This window comes from Callionymus lyra, chromosome 13 (assembly GCF_982586985.1).
Source record: "Callionymus lyra chromosome 13, fCalLyr1.hap1.1, whole genome shotgun sequence".
NCBI classification, from domain to species: Eukaryota; Metazoa; Chordata; class Actinopteri; order Syngnathiformes; family Callionymidae; genus Callionymus; species Callionymus lyra.
This window is the reverse complement of record NC_141830.1, coordinates 1389767-1412266: the sequence shown is the minus strand read 5'-3', so window position 1 is coordinate 1412266 and position 22500 is coordinate 1389767. Positions and strand designations below refer to the sequence as shown.

The 22500-nt window shown below is 37.8% G+C and overlaps 1 protein-coding gene across 1 annotated transcript in view; it reads right to left on the bottom strand.

Moving 5' to 3' along the window:
• Window positions 1–22500, bottom strand: part of syne1a (spectrin repeat containing, nuclear envelope 1a) — a 253359-nt gene that overhangs the window by 226451 nt on the left and 4408 nt on the right. The window contains 5 exon segments of the mRNA XM_087806340.1: window positions 1894–1986; window positions 3784–3804; window positions 8373–8456; window positions 12435–12530; window positions 21314–21375. Coding sequence (XP_087662466.1) covers window positions 1894–1986; window positions 3784–3804; window positions 8373–8456; window positions 12435–12530; window positions 21314–21375 — 356 coding nt within the window.

The following is a 22500-nucleotide window of genomic DNA, read 5'->3' as shown; positions in this document are numbered from 1 at the left end:
TTTAGATTAATAATAAATGTTTAATAATATTTAGATTAATAATAAATGTTTACTAATATTTAGATTAATAATAAATGTTTACTAATATTTAGATTAATAATAAATGTTTACTAATATTTAGACTAATAATAAATGTTAACTAATATTTAGACTAATAATAAATGTTTACTAATATTTAGACTAATAATAAATGTTTACTAATATTTAGACTAATAATAAATGTTAACTAATATTTAGATTAATAATAAATGTTAACTAATATTTAGACTAATAATAAATGTTAACTAATATTTAGATTAATAATAAATGTTAACTAATATTTAGACTAATAATAAATGTTAACTAATATTTAGACTAATAATAAATGTTTACTAATATTTAGATTAATAATAAATGTTTAATAATATTTAGATTAATAATAAATGTTTACTAATATTTAGATTAATAATAAATGTTTAATAATATTTAGATTAATAATAAATGTTTAATAATATTTAGATTAATAATAAATGTTTACTAATATTTAGATTAATAATAAATGTTTACTAATATTTAGATTAATAATAAATGTTTACTAATATTTAGACTAATAATAAATGTTAACTAATATTTAGACTAATAATAAATGTTAAATAATATTTAGATTAATAATAAATGTTTACTAATATTTAGATTAATAATAAATGTTTACTAATATTTAGATTAATAATAAATGTTTACTAATATTTAGACTAATAATAAATGTTAACTAATATTTAGACTAATAATAAATGTTAACTAATATTTAGATTAATAATAAATGTTTACTAATATTTAGACTAATAATAAATGTTTACTAATATTTAGACTAATAATAAATGTTAACTAATATTTAGACTAATAATAAATGTTTACTAATATTTAGACTAATAATAAATGTTTACTAATATTTAGATTAATAATAAATGTTTACTAATATTTAGACTAATAATAAATGTTTACTAATATTTAGACTAATAATAAATGTTAACTAATATTTAGACTAATAATAAATGTTTACTAATTTTTAGATTAATAATAAATGTTTATTAATGTTTAGACTAATAATAAATGTTTACTAATATTTAGATTAATAATAAATGTTTACTAATATTTAGACTAATAATAAATGTTTACTAATATTTAGACTAATAATAAATGTTTACTAATATTTAGATTAATAATAAATGTTTACTAATATTTAGATTAATAATAAATGTTTACTAATATTTAGACTAATAATAAATGTTTACTAATATTTAGATTAATAATAAATGTTTACTAATATTTAGACTAATAATAAATGTTTACTAATATTTAGACTAATAATAAATGTTTACTAATGTTTAGACTAATAATAAATGTTTACTAATATTTAGATTAATAATAAATGTTTACTAATATTTAGACTAATAATAATTGTTTACTAATATTTAGACTAATAATAAATGTTTACTAATATTTAGATTAATAATAAATGTTTACTAATATTTAGACTAATAATAAATGTTTACTAATATTTAGATTAATAATAAATGTTTACTAATATTTAGACTAATAATAAATGTTTACTAATATTTAGATTAATAATAAATGTTTACTAATATTTAGACTAATAATAAATGTTAACTAATATTTAGACTAATAATAAATGTTAACTAATATTTAGACTAATAATAAATGTTAACTAATGTTTAGACTAATAATAAATGTTAACTAATATTTAGATTAATAATAAATGTTAACTAATATTTAGACTAATAATAAATGTTTACTAATATTTAGACTAATAATAAATGTTTACTAATATTTAGACTAATAATAAACGTTAACTAATGCTACCATGTGTCTCTCCTGCTAAAGGTCAAGGGTCACCTGGAAGTAGAGGATGATGGTCCACATCAGGCCCAGAACGATCGAAGGACGTCCATCAACGATATCAGTGCAGTTGATGTTCACCAGTTTGATCTGTTGAGTGAAACGTGTGAACATTTACTGAAGAACCGCAGAAGAAGATTGTGTTCAATAGAACCCCAGTCTTATACATCTGCACACTCACATATGTAGAACATATCTAGAACATATGTAGAACATATGTAGAACATATGTAGAACATATCTAGAACACATGTAGAACACATGTAGAACATATGTAGAACATATCTAGTACATATGTAGAACATATCTAGAACATATGTAGAACACATCTATAACATATGTAGAACATATGTAGAACATATGTAGAACATATCTAGTACATATGTAGAACATATGTAGAACATATCTATAACATATGTAGAACACATGTAGAACACATGTAGAACATATGTAGAACATATCTAGTACATATGTAGAACATATCTAGTACATATGTAGAACACATCTATAACATATGTAGAACATATGTAGAACATATCTAGAACACATGTAGAACATATCTATAACATATGTAGAACACATGTAGAACATACGTAGAACATGTCTGAAACATATCTAGAACATATGTAGAACACATCTAGAACATATGTAGAACACATGTAGAACATATCTAGTACATATGTAGAACATATCTAAAACATATGTAGAACATATCTATAACATATGTAGAACATATCTAGAACACATGTAGAACATATGTAGAACATGTTTGAAACATATGTAGAACATGTCTAGAACATATGTAGAACATATGTAGAACACATCTAGAACATATGTAGAACACATCTAGAACATATGTAGAACATATGTAGAACATATCTAGAACATATCTAGAACATGTGTAAAACATATCTAGAACATATGTAGAACATATCTAGAACACATGTAGAACACATGTAGAACATATGTAGAACATATGTAGAACATATGTAGAACACATCTAGAACACATCTAGAACATATGTAGAACATATCTAGAAGATATCAAGAACATGTGTAAAACATATCTAGAACACATGTAGAACACATGTAGAACATATGTAGAACATATCTAGTACATATGTAGAACATTTCTAGAACATATGTAGAACATATCTAGAACATGTGTAAAACATATGTAGAACATATGTAGAACATATGTAGAACACATCTAGAACATATGTAGAACATATGTAGAACACATCTAGAACATATGTAGAACACATCTAGAACATATGTAGAACACATCTAGAACATATGTAGAACACATCTAGAACATATGTAGAACATATCTAGAACATATGTAGAACATACTGTATGTAGAACACATCTAGAACACATCTAGAACATATGTAAAACACATCTAGAACATATCTAGAACATATGTAGAACACATCTAGAACATATGTAGAACACATCTAGAACATATGTAGAACACATCTAGAACATATGTAGAACATATCTAGAACATATGTAGAACACATCTAGAACATATGTAGAACACATCTAGAACATATGTAGAACACATCTAGAACATATGTAGAACATATCTAGAACATATGTAGAACACATCTAGAACATATGTAGAACATATCTAGAACATATGTAGAACATACTGTATGTAGAACACATCTAGAACACATCTAGAACATATGTAAAACACATCTAGAACATATGTAGAACATATGTAGAACATATCTAGAACATATGTAGAACATACTGTATGTAGAACACATCTAGAACACATCTAGAACATATGTAAAACACATCTAGAACATATCTAGAACATATCTAGAACATATATAGAACATAGCTAGAACATATCTAGAACATACATGTGTAAAACTCACCGGAGATCCTCTGCAGGCCGACTGAAAGAAGTGAGAGAAGAGGAAACATCAACATATGAAGGTGTGAGTGGAGGAGAACCTCCTGTGGAGAACACAAGCCTGGAGCTGCTGATAACATGAACTTCCTAAGTCGTGACTCTAGAGATGATGATGGAGCTGCTGCTGCACCACAGGTTCTCTCATACAAACTACTCCGGGTTCTCCAGGAGCAGCAAGATCGGGGGCAGATACGAGCTGATAAGAGGAGATGTTTTCCTATTAGAGGAACAGCTGGACACTTGTAATCCTGATGTGCTCCACAGAGGAGCAGATCCATGGAAACAACCTGAGAAACATCTTCACAGGAACATAAATGTCTCCATATGATGATCCACTGACTCCTTCAAGAAACATCTGTGTTTGATGATCTACTGACTCCTTCAAGAAACATCTGTGTTTGATGATCTACTGACTCCTTCAAGAAACATCTGTGTTTGATGATCTACTGACTCCTTCAAGAAACATCTGTGTTTGATGATCTACTGACTCCTTCAAGAAACATCAGTGTTTGATGATCTACTGACTCCTTTAAGAAACATCTGTGTTTGATGATCTACTGACTCCTTCAAGAAACATCTGTGTTTGATGATCTACTGACTCCTTCAAGAAACATCTGTGTTTGATGATCTACTGACTCCTTCAAGAAACATCAGTGTTTGATGATCTACTGACTCCTTTAAGAAACATCTGTGTTTGATGATCTACTGACTCCTTCAAGAAACATCTGTGTTTGATGATCTACTGACTCCTTCAAGAAACATCTGTGTTTGATGATCTACTGACTCCTTTAAGAAACATCTGTGTTTGATGATCTACTGACTCCTTCAAGAAACATCTGTGTTTGATGATCTACTGACTCCTTCAAGAAACATCTGTGTTTGATGATCTACTGACTCCTTTAAGAAACATCTGTGTTTGATGATCTACTGACTCCTTCAAGAAACATCTGTGTTTGATGATCTACTGACTCCTTCAAGAAACATCTGTGTTTGATGATCTACTGACTCCTTCAAGAAACATCTGTGTTTGATGATCTACTGACTCCTTCAAGAAACATCTGTGTTTGATGATCTACTGACTCCTTCAAGAATCATCTGTGTTTGATGATCTACTGACTCCTTCAAGAAACATCTGTGTTTGATGATCTACTGACTCCTTCAAGAAACATCTGTGTTTGATGATCTACTGACTCCTTCAAGAAACATGTGTGTTTGATGATCTACTGACTCCTTCAAGAAACATGTGTGTTTGATGATCTACTGACTCCTTCTAGAAACATCTGTGTTTGATGATCTACTGACTCCTTCAAGAAACATCTGTGTTTGATGATCTACTGACTCCTTCAAGAAACATGTGTGTTTGATGATCTACTGACTCCTTCAAGAAACATCTGTGTTTGATGATCTACTGACTCCTTCAAGAAACATCTGTGTGTTTGATGATCTACTGACTCCTTTAAGAAACATCTGTGTTTGATGATCTACTGACTCCTTCAAGAAACATCTGTGTTTGATGATCTACTGACTCCTTCAAGAAACATCTGTGTGTTTGATGATCTACTGACTCCTTCAAGAAACATGTGTGTTTGATGATCTACTGACTCCTTCAAGAAACATCTGTGTTTGATGATCTACTGACTCCTTCAAGAAACATCTGTGTTTGATGATCTACTGACTCCTTCAAGAAACATCTGTGTGTTTGATGATCTACTGACTCCTTCAAGAAACATCTGTGTTTGATGATCTACTGACTCCTTCAAGAAACATCTGTGTGTTTGATGATCTACTGACTCCTTCAAGAAACATCTGTGTTTGATGATCTACTGACTCCTTCAAGAAACATGTGTGTTTGATGATCTACTGTCTCCTTCAAGAAACATCTGTGTTTGATGATCTACTGACTCCTTCAAGAAACATCTGTGTTTGATGATCTACTGACTCCTTCAAGAAACATGTGTGTTTGATGATCTACTGACTCCTTCAAGAAACATCTGTGTTTGATGATCTACTGACTCCTTCAAGAAACATCTGTGTTTGATGATCTACTGACTCCTTCAAGAAACATCTGTGTTTGATGATCTACTGACTCCTTCAAGAAACATCTGTGTTTGATGATCTACTGACTCCTTCAAGAAACATCTGTGTTTGATGATCTACTGACTCCTTCAAGAAACATGTGTGTTTGATGATCTACTGACTCCTTCAAGAAACATCTGTGTTTGATGATCTACTGACTCCTTCAAGAAACATGTGTGTTTGATGATCTACTGACTCCTTCAAGAAACATCTGTGTTTGATGATCTACTGACTCCTTCAAGAAACATCTGTGTTTGATGATCTACTGACTCCTTCAAGAAACATCTGTGTTTGATGATCTACTGACTCCTTCAAGAAACATCTGTGTTTGATGATCTACTGACTCCTTCAAGAAACATCTGTGTTTGATGATCTACTGACTCCTTCAAGAAACATCTGTGTTTGATGATCTACTGACTCCTTTAAGAAACATCTGTGTTTGATGATCTACTGACTCCTTCAAGAAACATGTGTGTTTGATGATCTACTGACTCCTTCAAGAAACATCTGTGTTTGATGATCTACTGACTCCTTCAAGAAACATCTGTGTTTGATGATCTACTGACTCCTTCTAGAAACATCTGTGTTTGATGATCTACTGACTCCTTCTAGAAACATCTGTGTTTGATGATCTACTGACTCCTTCAAGAAACATCTGTGTTTGATGATCTACTGACTCCTTCAAGAAACATCTGTGTTTGATGATCTACTGACTCCTTCAAGAAACATCTGTGTTTGATGATCTACTGACTCCTTCAAGAAACATCTGTGTTTGATGATCTACTGACTCCTTCAAGAAACATCTGTGTTTGATGATCTACTGACTCCTTGAAGAAACATCTGTGTTTGATGATCTACTGACTCCTTCAAGAAACATCTGTGTTTGATGATCTACTGACTCCTTCAAGAAACATCTGTGTTTGATGATCTACTGACTCCTTCAAGAAACATCCGTGTTTGATGATCTACTGACTCCTTCAAGAAACATCTGTGTTTGATGATCTACTGACTCCTTCAAGAAACATCTGTGTTTGATGATCTACTGACTCCTTCAAGGAACATCTGTGTTTGATGATCTACTGACTCCTTCAAGAAACATCCGTGTTTGATGATCTACTGACTCCTTCAAGAAACATCTGTGTTTGATGATCTACTGACTCCTTCAAGGAACATCTGTGTTTGATGATCTACTGACTCCTTCAAGGAACATCTGTGTTTGATGATCTACTGACTCCTTCAAGAAACATCTGTGTTTGATGATCTACTGACTCCTTCAAGAAACATCTGTGTTTGATGATCTACTGACTCCTTCAAGAAACATGTGTGTTTGATGATCTACTGACTCCTTCAAGAAACATCTGTGTTTGATGATCTACTGACTCCTTCAAGAAACATCTGTGTTTGATGATCTACTGACTCCTTCTAGAAACATCTGTGTTTGATGATCTACTGACTCCTTCTAGAAACATCTGTGTTTGATGATCTACTGACTCCTTCAAGAAACATCTGTGTTTGATGATCTACTGACTCCTTCAAGAAACATCTGTGTTTGATGATCTACTGACTCCTTCAAGAAACATCTGTGTTTGATGATCTACTGACTCCTTCAAGAAACATCTGTGTTTGATGATCTACTGACTCCTTCAAGAAACATCTGTGTTTGATGATCTACTGACTCCTTGAAGAAACATCTGTGTTTGATGATCTACTGACTCCTTCAAGAAACATCTGTGTTTGATGATCTACTGACTCCTTCAAGAAACATCTGTGTTTGATGATCTACTGACTCCTTCAAGAAACATCCGTGTTTGATGATCTACTGACTCCTTCAAGAAACATCTGTGTTTGATGATCTACTGACTCCTTCAAGAAACATCTGTGTTTGATGATCTACTGACTCCTTCAAGGAACATCTGTGTTTGATGATCTACTGACTCCTTCAAGAAACATCCGTGTTTGATGATCTACTGACTCCTTCAAGAAACATCTGTGTTTGATGATCTACTGACTCCTTCAAGGAACATCTGTGTTTGATGATCTACTGACTCCTTCAAGGAACATCTGTGTTTGATGATCTACTGACTCCTTCAAGAAACATCTGTGTTTGATGATCTACTGACTCCTTCAAGAAACATCTGTGTTTGATGATCTACTGACTCCTTCAAGAAACATGTGTGTTTGATGATCTACTGACTCCTTCAAGAAACACAGTCTAGACGTTCATTCACATGGAAGCAGCTTAAAGCGACAGGATTTAAAGTTCAACGCTGTCACACTCGTCGCCGCAGACGCTCGTACTTATGGTTTTATTTATGTAGATCCAAGGACGTCCAAGGATGAGCTGAAGGCGCTCAGACTCCCAGCAGAAGATTCTGACAACAATGCCGGGAGTGACGTCGGGATCTCATTGATTTTCTCTGGAGTGCCGGAGGGAACGACGGAGAAGAAAGAAAGAGGAGGAACATGAACTCTCACCTTCCTGCCCTCCAGGAACCTGAGAGCGGTGCTGATGTTGGCGACCCAGTGGATCCTCCTCAGGTTCTGGCTCTGCTCGCACGGCTGCAGCACAGACACAGCAGCAGTGAAGGTCGTTACACTGGTTCGGTCAGACATGTGGTTTATGGTGATGATGTTAAAACTCAAATCAGTTTTGACTTCGAACAGACGATCAAAGATGTTTTAACATTTAGTCACGGAATCTCTTTTGCTCGTATGATTGACGATAGTTCATTCATTATGTTAGTATGTTACTATGTTAGTATGTTACTATGTTATTATGTTACTATGTTACTATGTTAGTATGTTACTATGTTACTATGTTACTATGTTACTATGTTATTATGTTACTATGTTACTATGTTACTATGCTACTATGCTACTATGCTACTATGCTATTATGTTACTATGTTAGTATGTTAGTATGTTAGTATGTTACTATGTTACTATGTTACTATGTTATTATGTTATTATGTTACTATGTTACTATGTTACTATGCTACTATGCTACTATGCTACTATGCTACTATGCTATTATGTTACTATGTTAGTATGTTAGTATGTTAGTATGTTACTATGTTAGTATGTTAGTATGTTACTATGTTACTATGTTACTATGCTACTATGCTACTATGCTACTATGCTATTATGTTACTATGTTACTATGTTACTATGCTACTATGCTACTATGCTACTATGCTACTATGCTATTATGCTATTATGTTACTATGTTAGTATGTTAGTATGTTACTATGTTAGTATGTTAGTATGTTACTATGCTACTATGCTACTATGCTACTATGCTATTATGCTATTATGTTACTATGTTACTATGTTACTATGCTACTATGCTACTATGCTACTATGCTATTATGCTATTATGTTACTATGTTACTATGTTACTAGGTTACTAGGTTAGTATGTTATTATGTTATTATGTTACTATGTTACTATGTTAATAGGTTAGTATGTTATTATGTTACTATGTTACTATTTTATTATGTTATTATGTTACTATTTTATTATGTTACTAGGTTAGTATGTTACTATGTTACTATGTTACTATGTTACTATGTTACTAGGTTAGTATGTTATTATGTTACTATGTTACTATGTTACTATTTTATTATGTTACTATGTTACTATTTTATTATGTTATTATGTTACTATTTTATTATGTTACTAGGTTATTATGTTTCTATGTTACTATGTTAGTATGTTACTATGTTACTATGCTACTATGCTACTATGTTATTATGCTATTATGTTACTATGTTACTATGTTACTAGGTTAGTATGTTATTATGTTACTATGTTACTATTTTATTATGTTATTATGTTACTATTTTATTATGTTACTAGGTTAGTATGTTATTATGTTACTATGTTACTATTTTATTATGTTATTGTGTTACTATTTTATTATGTTACTAGGTTAGTATGTTATTATGTTACTAGGTTATTATGTTACTATGTTATTATGCTACTATGCTACTATGCTACTATGCAATTATGCTATTATGTTACTATGTTACTATGTTACTATGTTATTATGTTACTATGTTATTATGCTACTATGCTACTATGCAATTATGCTATTATGTTATTATGTTACTATGTTACTATGTTAGTATGTTACTATGTTACTAGGTTAGTATGTTATTATGTTACTATGTTAGTATGTTACTATGTTATTATGTTACTATGTTATTATGCTACTATGCTACTATGCAATTATGCTATTATGTTATTATGTTACTATGTTACTATGTTACTATGTTATTATGTTACTATGTTACTATGCTATTATGTTACTATGTTACTATGTTACTATGTTACTATGTTATTATGTTACTATGTTACTATGTTACTATGATATTATGCTACTACTATGCTACTATGCTATTATGCTATTATGTTATTATGTTACTATGTTACTATGTTATTATTTTACTATGTTACTATGTTACTATGATATTATGCTACTATGCTACTATGCTATTATGCTATTATGCTATTATGTTACTATGTTATTATGTTACTATGTTACTATGTTATTATGTTACTATGTTACTATGTTACTATGTTACTATGTTATTATGTTACTATGTTACTATGCTACTATGTTACTATGTTATTATGTTATTATGTTACTATGTTACTATGTTATTATGTTATTATGTTACTATGTTACTATGTTACTATGTTATTATGTTACTATGTTACTATGTTACTATGTTACTATGTTACTATGTTATTATGTTATTATGTTACTATGTTACTAGGTTAGTATGTTATTATGTTACTATGTTACTATGCTACTATGTTACTATGTTATTATGTTACTATGTTACTATGTTACTATGTTACTATGTTACTATGTTATTATGTTATTATGTTACTATGTTACTATGTTACTATGTTACTATGTTATTATGTTATTATGTTACTATGTTACTAGGTTAGTATGTTATTATGTTACTATGTTACTATGCTACTATGTTACTATGTTATTATGTTATTATGTTACTATGTTACTATGTTACTATGTTATTATGTTATTATGTTACTATGTTACTATGCTACTATGTTACTATGCTACTATGTTACTATGTTACTATGCTACTATGTTACTATGCTACTATGTTACTATGTTATTATGCTACTATGTTACTATGCTACTATGCTACTATGCAATTATGCAATTATGTTACTATGTTACTATGTTACTATGTTACTATGATATTATGCTACTATGTTACTATGTTATTATGCTACTATGCTATTATGTTACTATGTTACTATGTTACTATGTTACTATGTTATTATGTTATTATGTTACTATGATATTATGCTACTATGTTACTATGATACTATGTTACTATGTTACTATGTTACTATGATATTATGATACTATGTTACTATGTTATTATGCTACTATGCTATTATGTTACTATGTTACTATGTTACTATGTTACTATGTTATTATGTTACTATGATATTATGCTACTATGTTACTATGTTATTATGCTACTATGCTATTATGTTACTATGTTACTATGTTATTATGTTACTATGATATTATGCTACTATGTTACTATGTTACTATGTTACTATGATATTATGCTACTATGTTACTATGTTACTATGTTATTATGCTACTATGCTATTATGCTACTATGCTACTATGTTACTATGTTACTATGTTACTATGTTATTATGTTACTATGATATTATGCTACTATGTTACTATGTTACTATGTTACTATGCTACTATGTTACTATGATATTATGCTACTGTGCTATTATGTTACTATGTTACTATGATATTATGCTACTATGTTACTATGTTATTATGCTACTCTGCTATTATGTTACTATGTTACTATGTTACTATGTTATTATGTTACTATGCTGCTATGCAATTATGCTATTATGTTACTATGTTACTATGTTACTAGGTTAGTATGTTACTATGTTACTATGTTACTATGTTACTATGTTACTAGGTTAGTATGTTACTATGTTACTATGTTACTAGGTTACTATGTTACTAGGTTAGTATGTTACTATGTTACTATGTTACTATGTTACTATGTTACTAGGTTAGTATGTTACTATGTTACTATGTTACTATGTTACTATGTTACTAGGTTAGTATGTTACTAGGTTAGTATGATATAATGTTAGATGAAAAGATTTAAATCACAACAACATAAAACACTGTGATAAACAAGTATTAACATGATTAAAGTACATTTCTAAATATATCTTGACCAGATATTTTGACTCGTCTGGAACGACTGGAGGAGCCAATAAGGAGCGAGTGAATCGTCAATGACTTGTTTCCCACAGACATGTCCATCCATGAGATCGAAAGGTTTCAAGGACAGATTAGAGATGAACCAATAAAACCAACAAACATCATCTTGAGGATCTTCTTCTGTCAATACAGCTGCAGGTGTTTCATTGATCCACCTTCACGTCTCATTCCATGACTCAACAGAGAAATGGATGCAGTTACAGGTCAGAAGATCTCACCAGGGTCTGACCAGAGAGGACCTCCAGCAGCGCGAGAAGCTTCACTCCATCCTTGACGTCCTCGAAGAGGTCGATCACCACCAGAGGAGGGTCTCGCTGGAGGAGACAGAGGAACCACATGAGATACATGGAGGAACACCATGAGGTTTTCATCCAGACGATGATCAGATCTGCTCAAGGTTGATGATGAACGCAGCATTGATGTTTCACTTTTTGTTTTAAGTGAAACATCAATGGAGCTAATGAGGGAGTTTGTGGTTGATGAGTGAACACGAAAGAGTGTAGTACACTAGAGTGCAGGACACTAGAGTGCAGGACACTAGAGTGTAGTACACTAGAGGACACTAGAGTGCAGTACACTAGAGTGTAGTACACTAGAGTGCAGTACACTAGAGGACACTAGCGTGCAGTACACTAGAGTGTAGTACACTAGAGTGCAGGACACTAGAGGACACTAGAGTGCAGTACACTAGAGTGTAGTACACTAGAGGACACTAGAGTGCAGTACACTAGAGTGTAGTACACTAGAGGACACTAGAGTGCAGTACACTAGAGTGTAGTACACTAGAGTGCAGTACACTAGAGGACACTAGCGTGCAGTACACTAGAGTGTAGTACACTAGAGTGCAGGACACTAGAGGACACTAGAGTGCAGTACACTAGAGTGTAGTACACTAGAGGACACTAGAGTGCAGTACACTAGAGTGTAGTACACTAGAGGACACAAGAGTGCAGTACACTAGAGTGTAATACACTAGAGTGCAGTACACTAGAGGACACTAGCGTGCAGTACACTAGAATGCAGGACACTAGAGTGCAGTACAATAGCGGACACTAGAGTATATTAAACTAGAGTGCAGTACACTAGAGTGCAGTACACTAGAGTGCAGTACACCAGAGTGCAGTACACTGGAGTGTAGTACACTAGAGTACAAAAGTAATATCATTTCCTGGAATGCAGTACACTAGAGTGCAGTACACTAGAGTATATTACACTAGAGTGCAGTACTCTAGAGTGCAGTACACTAGAGTGTGTTACACTAGAGTGCAAAAGTAATATAATTTCCTGGAATGCAGTACACTAGAGTGTAGTACACTAGAGTGCAGTACACTAGAGTGTAGTACACTAGAGTGTAGAACACTAGAGTGCAAAAGTAATATCATTTCCTGGAATGCAGTACACTAGAGTGCAGTACACCAGAGTGCAGTACACTGGAGTGTAGTACACTAGAGTGCAAAAGTAATATAATTTCCTGGAATGCAGTACACTAGAGTGCAGTACACCAGAGTGCAGTACACCAGAGTGCAGTACACTGGAGTGTAGAACACTAGAGTGCAAAAGTAATATCATTTCCTGGAATGCAGTACACTAGAGTGTAGTACACTAGAGTGCAAAAGTAATATCATTTCCTGGAATGCAGTACACTAGAGTGTAGTACACTAGAGTGCAAAAGTAATATCATTTCCTGGAATGCAGTACACTAGAGTGTAGTACACTAGAGTGCAAAAGTAATATCATTTCCTGGAATGCAGTACACTAGAGTGTAGTACACTAGAGTGCAAAAGTAATATCATTTCCTGGAATGCAGTACACTAGAGTGCAGTACACTAGAGTGCATTGATGGACAGACACCAGTCCAAGAAAGAACTGAAAGAGTAATTTTCTCTCCTCCGCTGTGTTGTGGCTTCATCCTTCTCTTAAGAAAGCTGAGCTCAGATGAAGGGGACCCCCTCACAATCCTCCAGACGCCCCAAAAGAAAGAGACTTCTGCTGATATCTCGGCGTCGGCTCAGCTCCTCAAATCCTCAAATATGCTGATGATGGAATCCATCTCTTCTCTGACCTCCTGCCTGACCGTCGCACTCGTCTGCAGACGAGGATTTTTCCCTGGAAGTAAAGTCGTCTCACGCTGAGGTTCAGACGAGCAGAGATTAGCAGCCGAGCGAGTCTGAGAGTCTAAGAGCCTCAGCACAGGATCAGCCTCAGCTGGAGAAGGAGCTTGAAAATTAATTAACATCCTAAGAACGTCTGATGGCTTCAGACGTGAGACTCGAAGCACACGCGTGTTCCTCCAGAAACACGCCTTCAAACAATAATTGAAGTTAAATTTCACTTTTTGTTTTAATCCCGGAGCTAATGAGGGAGTTTGTGGTTAATGAGTGAACACGAAAGAGTGTAGTACACTAGCATGCAGGACACTAGAGTATATTACACTAGAGTGCAGGACACTAGAGTATATTACACTAGAATGCAGGACACTAGAGTATATTACACTAGAATGCAGGACACTAGAGTATATTACACTAGAATGCAGGACACTAGAGTATATTACACTAGAATGCAGGACACTAGAGTATATTACACTAGAATGCAGGACACTAGAGTATATTACACTAGAGTGCAGGACACTAGAGTATATTACACTAGAGTGCAGGACACTAGAGTATATTACACTAGAGTGCAGGACACTAGAGTGCAGTACACTGGAGTGCAGTACACTGGAGTGTAGTACACTGGAGTGCAGTACACTGGAGTGTAGTACACTGGAGTGCAGTACACTAGAGTGCAGTACACTAGAGTATATTACACTAGAGTATATTACACTAGAGTGCAGTACACTAGAGTGTAGTACACTAGAGTATATTACACTAGAATGCAGGACACTAGAGTGCAGTACACTAGAGTACATTACACTAGAGTATATTACACTAGAGTGCAGTACACTAGAGTGTAGTACACTAGAGTATATTACACTAGAATGCAGGACACTAGAGTACAGTACACTAGATTGTAGTACACTAGAGAGTCGTAAACTAAAGTGTAGTACACTAGAGTAGTACACTAGAGTGCAGTACACTGAGCGAGTCTGAGAGTCTAAGAGCCTCATCACAGGATCAGCCTCAGCTGGAGAAGGAGCTTGAAAATTAATTAACATCCTAAGAACGTCTGATGGCTTCAGACGTGAGACTCGGACACGCGTGTTCCTCCAGAAACACGCATGTTCCTCCAGAAACACACGTGTTCCTCCACAAACACACGTGTTCCTCCAGAAACACTTTTTGTTTTAATCCTGGAGCTAATGAGGGAGTTTGTGGTTAATGAGTGAACACGAAAGAAATATCATTTCCTGGAGTGTAGTACACTAGAGTATAGTACACTAGAGTGTAGTACACTAGAGTATATTACACTAGAGTGCAGTACACTAGAGTGCAGTACACTAGCGTGCAGGACACTAGAGTGTTTTACACTAAAGTGCAGTACACTGGAGTGTAGTACACTAGAGTGCAAAAGTAATATCATTTCCTGGAATGCAGTACACTAGAGTGCAGTACACTGGAGTGTAGTACACTAGAGTGCAAAAGTAATATCATTTCCTGGAATGCAGTACACTAGAGTGCAAAAGTAATATCATTTCCTGGAATGCAGTTCACTAGAGTGCAGTACACTGGAGTGTAGTACACTAGAGTGCAAAAGTAATATCATTTCCTGGAATGCAGTACACTAGAGTGCAGTACACTGGAGTGTAGTACACTAGAGTGCAAAAGTAATATCATTTCCTGGAATGCAGTACACTAGAGTGCAAAAGTAATATCATTTCCTGGAATGCAGTACACTAGAGTGCAGTACACTGGAGTGTAGTACACTAGAGTGCAAAAGTAATATCATTTCCTGGAATGCAGTTCACTAGAGTGCAGTACACTGGAGTGTAGTACACTAGAGTGCAAAAGTAATATCATTTCCTGGAATGCAGTACACTAGAGTGCAGTACACTGGAGTGTAGTACACTAGAGTGCAAAAGTAATATCATTTCCTGGAATGCAGTACACTAGAATGTAGTACACTCGAGAGTAGTACACTAGAGTGTAGTACATTAGAGTGCAGTGCACTAGAGTGCAGTACACCAGAGTGCAGTACAGTAGAGTGCAGTACACTAGAAAGTAGTACACTAGAATGTATTACAATAGAGTGCACTCTTGTAGTACACTAGAGTGCAGTACACTAGAGTGTAGTACACTCGAGAGTAGTACACTAGAGTCTAGTACATTAGAGTGCAGTACATTAGAGTGCAGTACACCAGAGTGCAGTACATTAGAGTGCAATACACCAGAGTGCAGTACATTAGAGTGCATTACACCAGAGTGCAGTACAGTAGAGTGCAGTACACTAGAAAGTAGTACACTAGAATGTATTACAATAGAGTGCACTCTTGTAGTACACTAGAGTGTAGTACACTCGAGAGTAGTACACTAGAGTCTAGTACATTAGAGTGCAGTACATTAGAGTGCAGTACACCAGAGTGCAGTACAGTAGAGTGCAGTACACTAGAAAATAGCACACTAGAATGTATTACAATAGAGTGCACTCTTGTAGTACACTAGAGTGTAGTACACTCGAGAGTAGTACACTAGAGTGTAGTACATTAGAGTGCAGTACACCAGAGTGCAGTACACCAGAGTGCAGTACAGTAGAGTGCAGTACACTAGAAAGTAGCACACTAGAATGTATTACAATAGAGCGCACTCTTGTAGTACACTAGAGTGTAGTACACTCGATGTTCTCGTGTTTCAACACAATCAAGGATGAAGTTGGAAGCACGTATCAGGTCCAGGCGTGAGATCATGTGACGTAGAAAGTTGTGTCGTGGAGGTTGTGTGTCTGAAAACAAGTGTGCGTTTGTCCTCGTGAGAGTATTTCCCACAATCCTCTGTTTCTCCAAGAGCTTCTTATCTCTGGAAACACCTCGGCTTCCTTATCTCTGGACCTCGGCTTCCTGTCATTAATCTTCTCAGACAGGATTTGTCAAAATGGAAGATCAATGAAACTGGTGTCACTGGAGAGTAAAGAATCATCTTAGATTCATCGTCCAGCAGCTGCTTTGTTACCTTAACTTAACTTAATCTCTCACCTGAGGAGGTGAAGACGGTGGTCTTCTCTGAGACTCACTCCTTCTTAACTCACTCCTTCTTTACTCACTCCTTCTTTACTCACTCCTTCTTCTTCTCACTCCTTCTTCTTCTCACTCACTCTTCTCCTCACTCCTTCTTCTCCTCACTCACTCTTCTCCTCACTCCTTCTTCTCCTCACTCACTCTTCTCCTCACTCCTTCTTCTCCTCACTCACTCTTCTCCTCACTCTTTCTTCTCCTCACTCACTCTTCTCCTCACTCCTTCTTCTCCTCATTCGTTCTTCTCCTCACTCCTTCTTCTCCTCAGTCCTTCTCCTCACTCCTTCTTCTCCTCACTCACTCTTCTCCTCTGTCCTTCTTCTCCTCACTCGTTCTTCTCCTCACTCGTTCATCTCCTCCCTCCTTCTTCTCCTCATTCGTTCTTCTCCTCACTCCTTCTTCTCCTCACTCCTTCTCCTCACTCCTTCTTCTCCTCACTCACTCTTCTCCTCACTCGTTCTTCTCCTCACTCGTTCTTCTCCTCACTCCTTCTTCTCCTCACTCACTCTTCTCCTCACTCCTTCTTCTCCTCACTCACTCTTCTCCTCACTCTTTCTTCTCCTCACTCACTCTTCTCCTCACTCCTTCTTCTCCTCATTCGTTCTTCTCCTCACTCCTTCTTCTCCTCAGTCCTTCTCCTCACTCCTTCTTCTCCTCACTCACTCTTCTCCTCTGTCCTTCTTCTCCTCACTCGTTCTTCTCCTCACTCGTTCATCTCCTCCCTCCTTCTTCTCCTCATTCGTTCTTCTCCTCACTCCTTCTTCTCCTCACTCCTTCTCCTCACTCCTTCTTCTCCTCACTCACTCTTCTCCTCACTCGTTCTTCTCCTCACTCGTTCTTCTCCTCACTCCTTCTTCTCCTCACTCACTCTTCTCCTCACTCCCTCTTCTCCTCACTCTTTCTTCTCCTCACTCACTCTTCTCCTCACTCCTTCTTCTCCTCATTCGTTCTTCTCCTCACTCCTTCTTCTCCTCAGTCCTTCTCCTCACTCCTTCTTCTCCTCACTCACTCTTCTCCTCTGTCCTTCTTCTCCTCACTCATTCTTCTCCTCACTCGTTCATCTCCTCCCTCCTTCTTCTCCTCATTCGTTCTTCTCCTCACTCCTTCTTCTCCTCACTCCTTCTCCTCACTCCTTCTTCTCCTCACTCACTCTTCTCCTCACTCGTTCTTCTCCTCACTCGTTCTTCTCCTCACTCCTTCTTCTCCTCACTCACTCTTCTCCTCACTCCTTCTTCTCCTCACTCACTCTTCTCCTCACTCTTTCTTCTCCTCACTCACTCTTCTCCTCACTCCTTCTTCTCCTCATTCGTTCTTCTCCTCACTCCTTCTTCTCCTCAGTCCTTCTCCTCACTCCTTCTTCTCCTCACTCACTCTTCTCCTCTGTCCTTCTTCTCCTCACTCGTTCTTCTCCTCACTCGTTCATCTCCTCCCTCCTTCTTCTCCTCATTCGTTCTTCTCCTCACTCCTTCTTCTCCTCACTCCTTCTCCTCACTCCTTCTTCTCCTCACTCACTCTTCTCCTCACTCGTTCTTCTCCTCACTCGTTCTTCTCCTCACTCCTTCTTCTCCTCACTCACTCTTCTCCTCACTCCTTCTTCTCCTCACTCACTCTTCTCCTCACTCCTTCTTCTCCTCACTCACTCTTCTCCTCACTCCTTCTTCTCCTCACTCACTCTTCTCCTCACTCCTTCTTCTCCTCACTCCTTCTTCTCCTCACTCCACCTTCTCAGCAGGATAACAATCCATCCATCGATCACTTCCTTCGCTCAAACAAACACGTGGATGAGAGTTTGAGGCGATTGGCGTCGCTATGGTAACGGCAGGCATCAGGTGAAAGGTCGAGCAGAGACTCATTTGAATGAACATATACTTGTTTAATATTTCAATGTCCACGTGGTCGTCTTTTCCTCCTTCTCTCCCTCCCTCTCTTCCTCCCTCTCTTCCTCCCTCCTCATCCTCCCTCTCTCCCTCTCTCTCTTCCTCCCTCTCTCCCTCCCTCCTCTTCCTCCCTCTCTTTCTCCCTCTCTTCCTCCCTCTCTTCCTCCCTCTCTTCCTCCCTCTCTTCCTCCCTCTCTTCCTCCCTCCTTCCTCCCTCTCTTTCTCCCTCCCTCTCTTCTTCCCTCTCTTCCTCCCTCTCTTCCTCCCTCTCATCCTCCCTCTCTTCCTCCCTCTCTTACTCCCTCTCTTCCTCACTCCTCTTCCTCCCTCCTCTTCCTCCCTCCTCATCCTCCCTCTCTTCCTCCCTCTCTCCCTCTCTTTCTCCCTCCCTCTCTTCCTCCCTCTCTTCCTCCCTCTCTTCCTCCCTCTCTTCCTCCCTCCTCTTCCTCCCTCTCTTCCTCCCTCTCTTCCTCCCTCCTCTTCCTCCCTCTCTTCCTCCCTCTCTTCCTCCCTCTCTTCCTCCTCCTCTTCCTCCCTCTCATCCTCCCTCTCTCCCTCCCTCTCTTCCTCCCTCTCTTCCTCCCTCTCTTCCTCCCTCTCTTCCTCCCTCCTCTTCCTCCCTCCTCTCCCTCCCTCTCTTCCTCCCTCCTCTTACTCCCTCTCTTCCTCCCTCTCTTCCTCCCTCTCTTCCTCCCTCTCTTCCTCCTCCTCTTCCTCCCTCTCTTCCTCCCTCTCTCCCTCCCTCTCTTCCTCCCTCTCTTCCTCCCTCTCTTCCTCCCTCTCTTCCTCCCTCTCTTCCTCCCTCCTCTTCCTCCCTCTCTTCCTCCCTCCTCTTCCTCCCTCTTCTTCCTCCCTCTCTTCCTCCCTCTCTTCCTCCCTCCTCTTCCTCCCTCTCTTCCTCCCTCTCTCCCTCCACTTCCTCCCTCTCTTCCTCCCTCTCTCCCTCCACTTCCTCCCTCTCTTCCTCCCTCTCTTTCTCCCTCCTCTTCCTCCCTCTCTTCCTCCCTCTCTTTCTCCCTCCTCTTCCTCCCTCTCTTCCTCCCTCTCTTCCTCCCTCCTCTTCCTCCCTCTTCTTCCTCCCTCTCTTCCTCCCTCCTCTTCCTCCCTCTCTCCCTCCCTCTCTTCCTCCCTCTCTTCCTCCCTCTCTTCCTCCCTCTCTTTCTCCCTCTCTTCCTCCCTCTCTTCCTCCCTCCTCTTCCTCCCTCTCTTCCTCCCTCTCTTCCTCCCTCTCATCCTCCCTCTCATCCTCCCTCTCTTCCTCCCTCTCTTCCTCCCTCTCTTCCTCCCTCCTCTTCCTCCCTTCAATCTTTCACGTCACGCTCGATTTCTTCTGCTCTTCTACACGAATGTTCTGCTCCGTGTCTCTGGACCTTCAGCCTCGACATGTCATCAGTTCCTCGACGTCACTCAGATAATGTGCGTGACGTGACGACGACACGCGTGTCGTTGGCGTGTCGTCGTCAGCGTTTCTTATCCCGGATCATCTTAATTGGCAACTATTGGAACGAAACTGTTTTCCTGCCGCAGCAGATTTAAACGAGAAGTTAATTGTCGCTCGTGGGACGAAGATAAAATCCATCTATTGTCCGTGTTAATTACAGCCACTGCTAATTATTCGCAGCTTTTAAAACTTGAATTTATTCTCACGTTATTGGTCCCAAAAAATATTCTTTAAAACTATTGTCTGTCATTTTTCCTGGAGTGAGAAGCATCTCCTCGTTTCTGTTCGTCAGATTCAAATCCTCTGAAGGATCTAAAAGAAGATGGTTTTTACTGAAACGAAGCAGGTTTGTTCGTCTCTGTTCGTCAAAGGAAAACCAAGATCTGAAGCCACTAATCTTCAGGTCTCGGACGTCACTGCTGGTCTCGTGGTCGAGGGTCGAGGAGGCCACGTCCCGGAGCAGAAGCCGGTCTCATGACCAGCTCAGAAGCTTCAGGAATGTGTCGCGCAGAACACAGACGAGTCACTCGGGAGAAAAATCGGAGCTGGTTTATCATAAAAAACCTGGAAGCTGGTGCTGGCAGAGACACTCGGAATCGAACCAACAACACTTACCTTTGCCAAGTGGGAATTGATCCATTTGGTGAACGTTCTTTTCTGCACGGCTTCCTGCTCGTCTGTAAGTCAGAGAGAGAACGAGTGTCAACGTCTACGAGTCGATTGTTGCTGATCATCGTTGTCCTCGTGTGACTGACAGGATCTGACATTTAACAGCTGGTCAAAAACAAAACCGCCACCAGAAAAGCAACCGCAACCGAAAGGGAAACCGCAACCAGAAAAGCAACCGCAACCGCAACTGAACCACAAAAGCAACCGCAACCGCAAACGCAAACGCAAACGCAAACGCAACCGCAACTGCAACCGCAACCGCAACCGCACCTCAACCACAAAAGCAAACGCAAATGCAAATGCAAACGCAAACGCAAACGCAAACGCAAACGCAAACGCAAACGCAAACGCAAACGCAAACGCAAACGCAAACGCAAACACAGCTGCACGGCAAACGCAACCGCACCTCAACCGCAAAAGCAACCGCAACCAAAAAGGAAACCGCAACCACAGCTGCACCTCAATCGCAAAAGCAACCGCAACCAAAATTAAACCGCAACCACAGCTACACCACAATCGCAACCACAAATGCAACCGCAAACGCAACCGAAATGGAAACCGCAACCACAGCTGCACCTCAAAAGCAACCGCAACCAAAAAGGAAACCGCAACCACAGCTACACCACAACCGCAACCACAAATGCAACCGCAAACGCAACCGAAATGGAAACCGCAAACACAGCTGCACCTCAACCGCAAAAGCAACCGCAACCAAAAAGGAAACCGCAACCACAGCTACACCACAACCGCAACCACAAATGCAAACGCAACCGAAATGGAAACCGCAACCACAGCTGCACCTCAACCGCAAAAGCAACCGTAACCAAAAAGGAAACCGCAACCACAGCTGCACCGCAACCGCAAACGCAAACACAAACGCAAACGCAAACGCAAACGCAAACGCAAACGCAAACGCAAACGCAAACGCAAACGCAAACGCAAACGCAAACGCAAACGCAAACGCAAACGCAAACGCAAACGCAATCAAAAAGGAAACCGCAACCGCAGCTGCACCGCAACCGCAACCGCAAACGCAAACGCAAACGCAAACGCAAACGCAAACGCAAACGCAAACGCAAACGCAAATGCAAACGCAAACGCAAACGCAAACGCAAACGCAAACGCAAACGCAA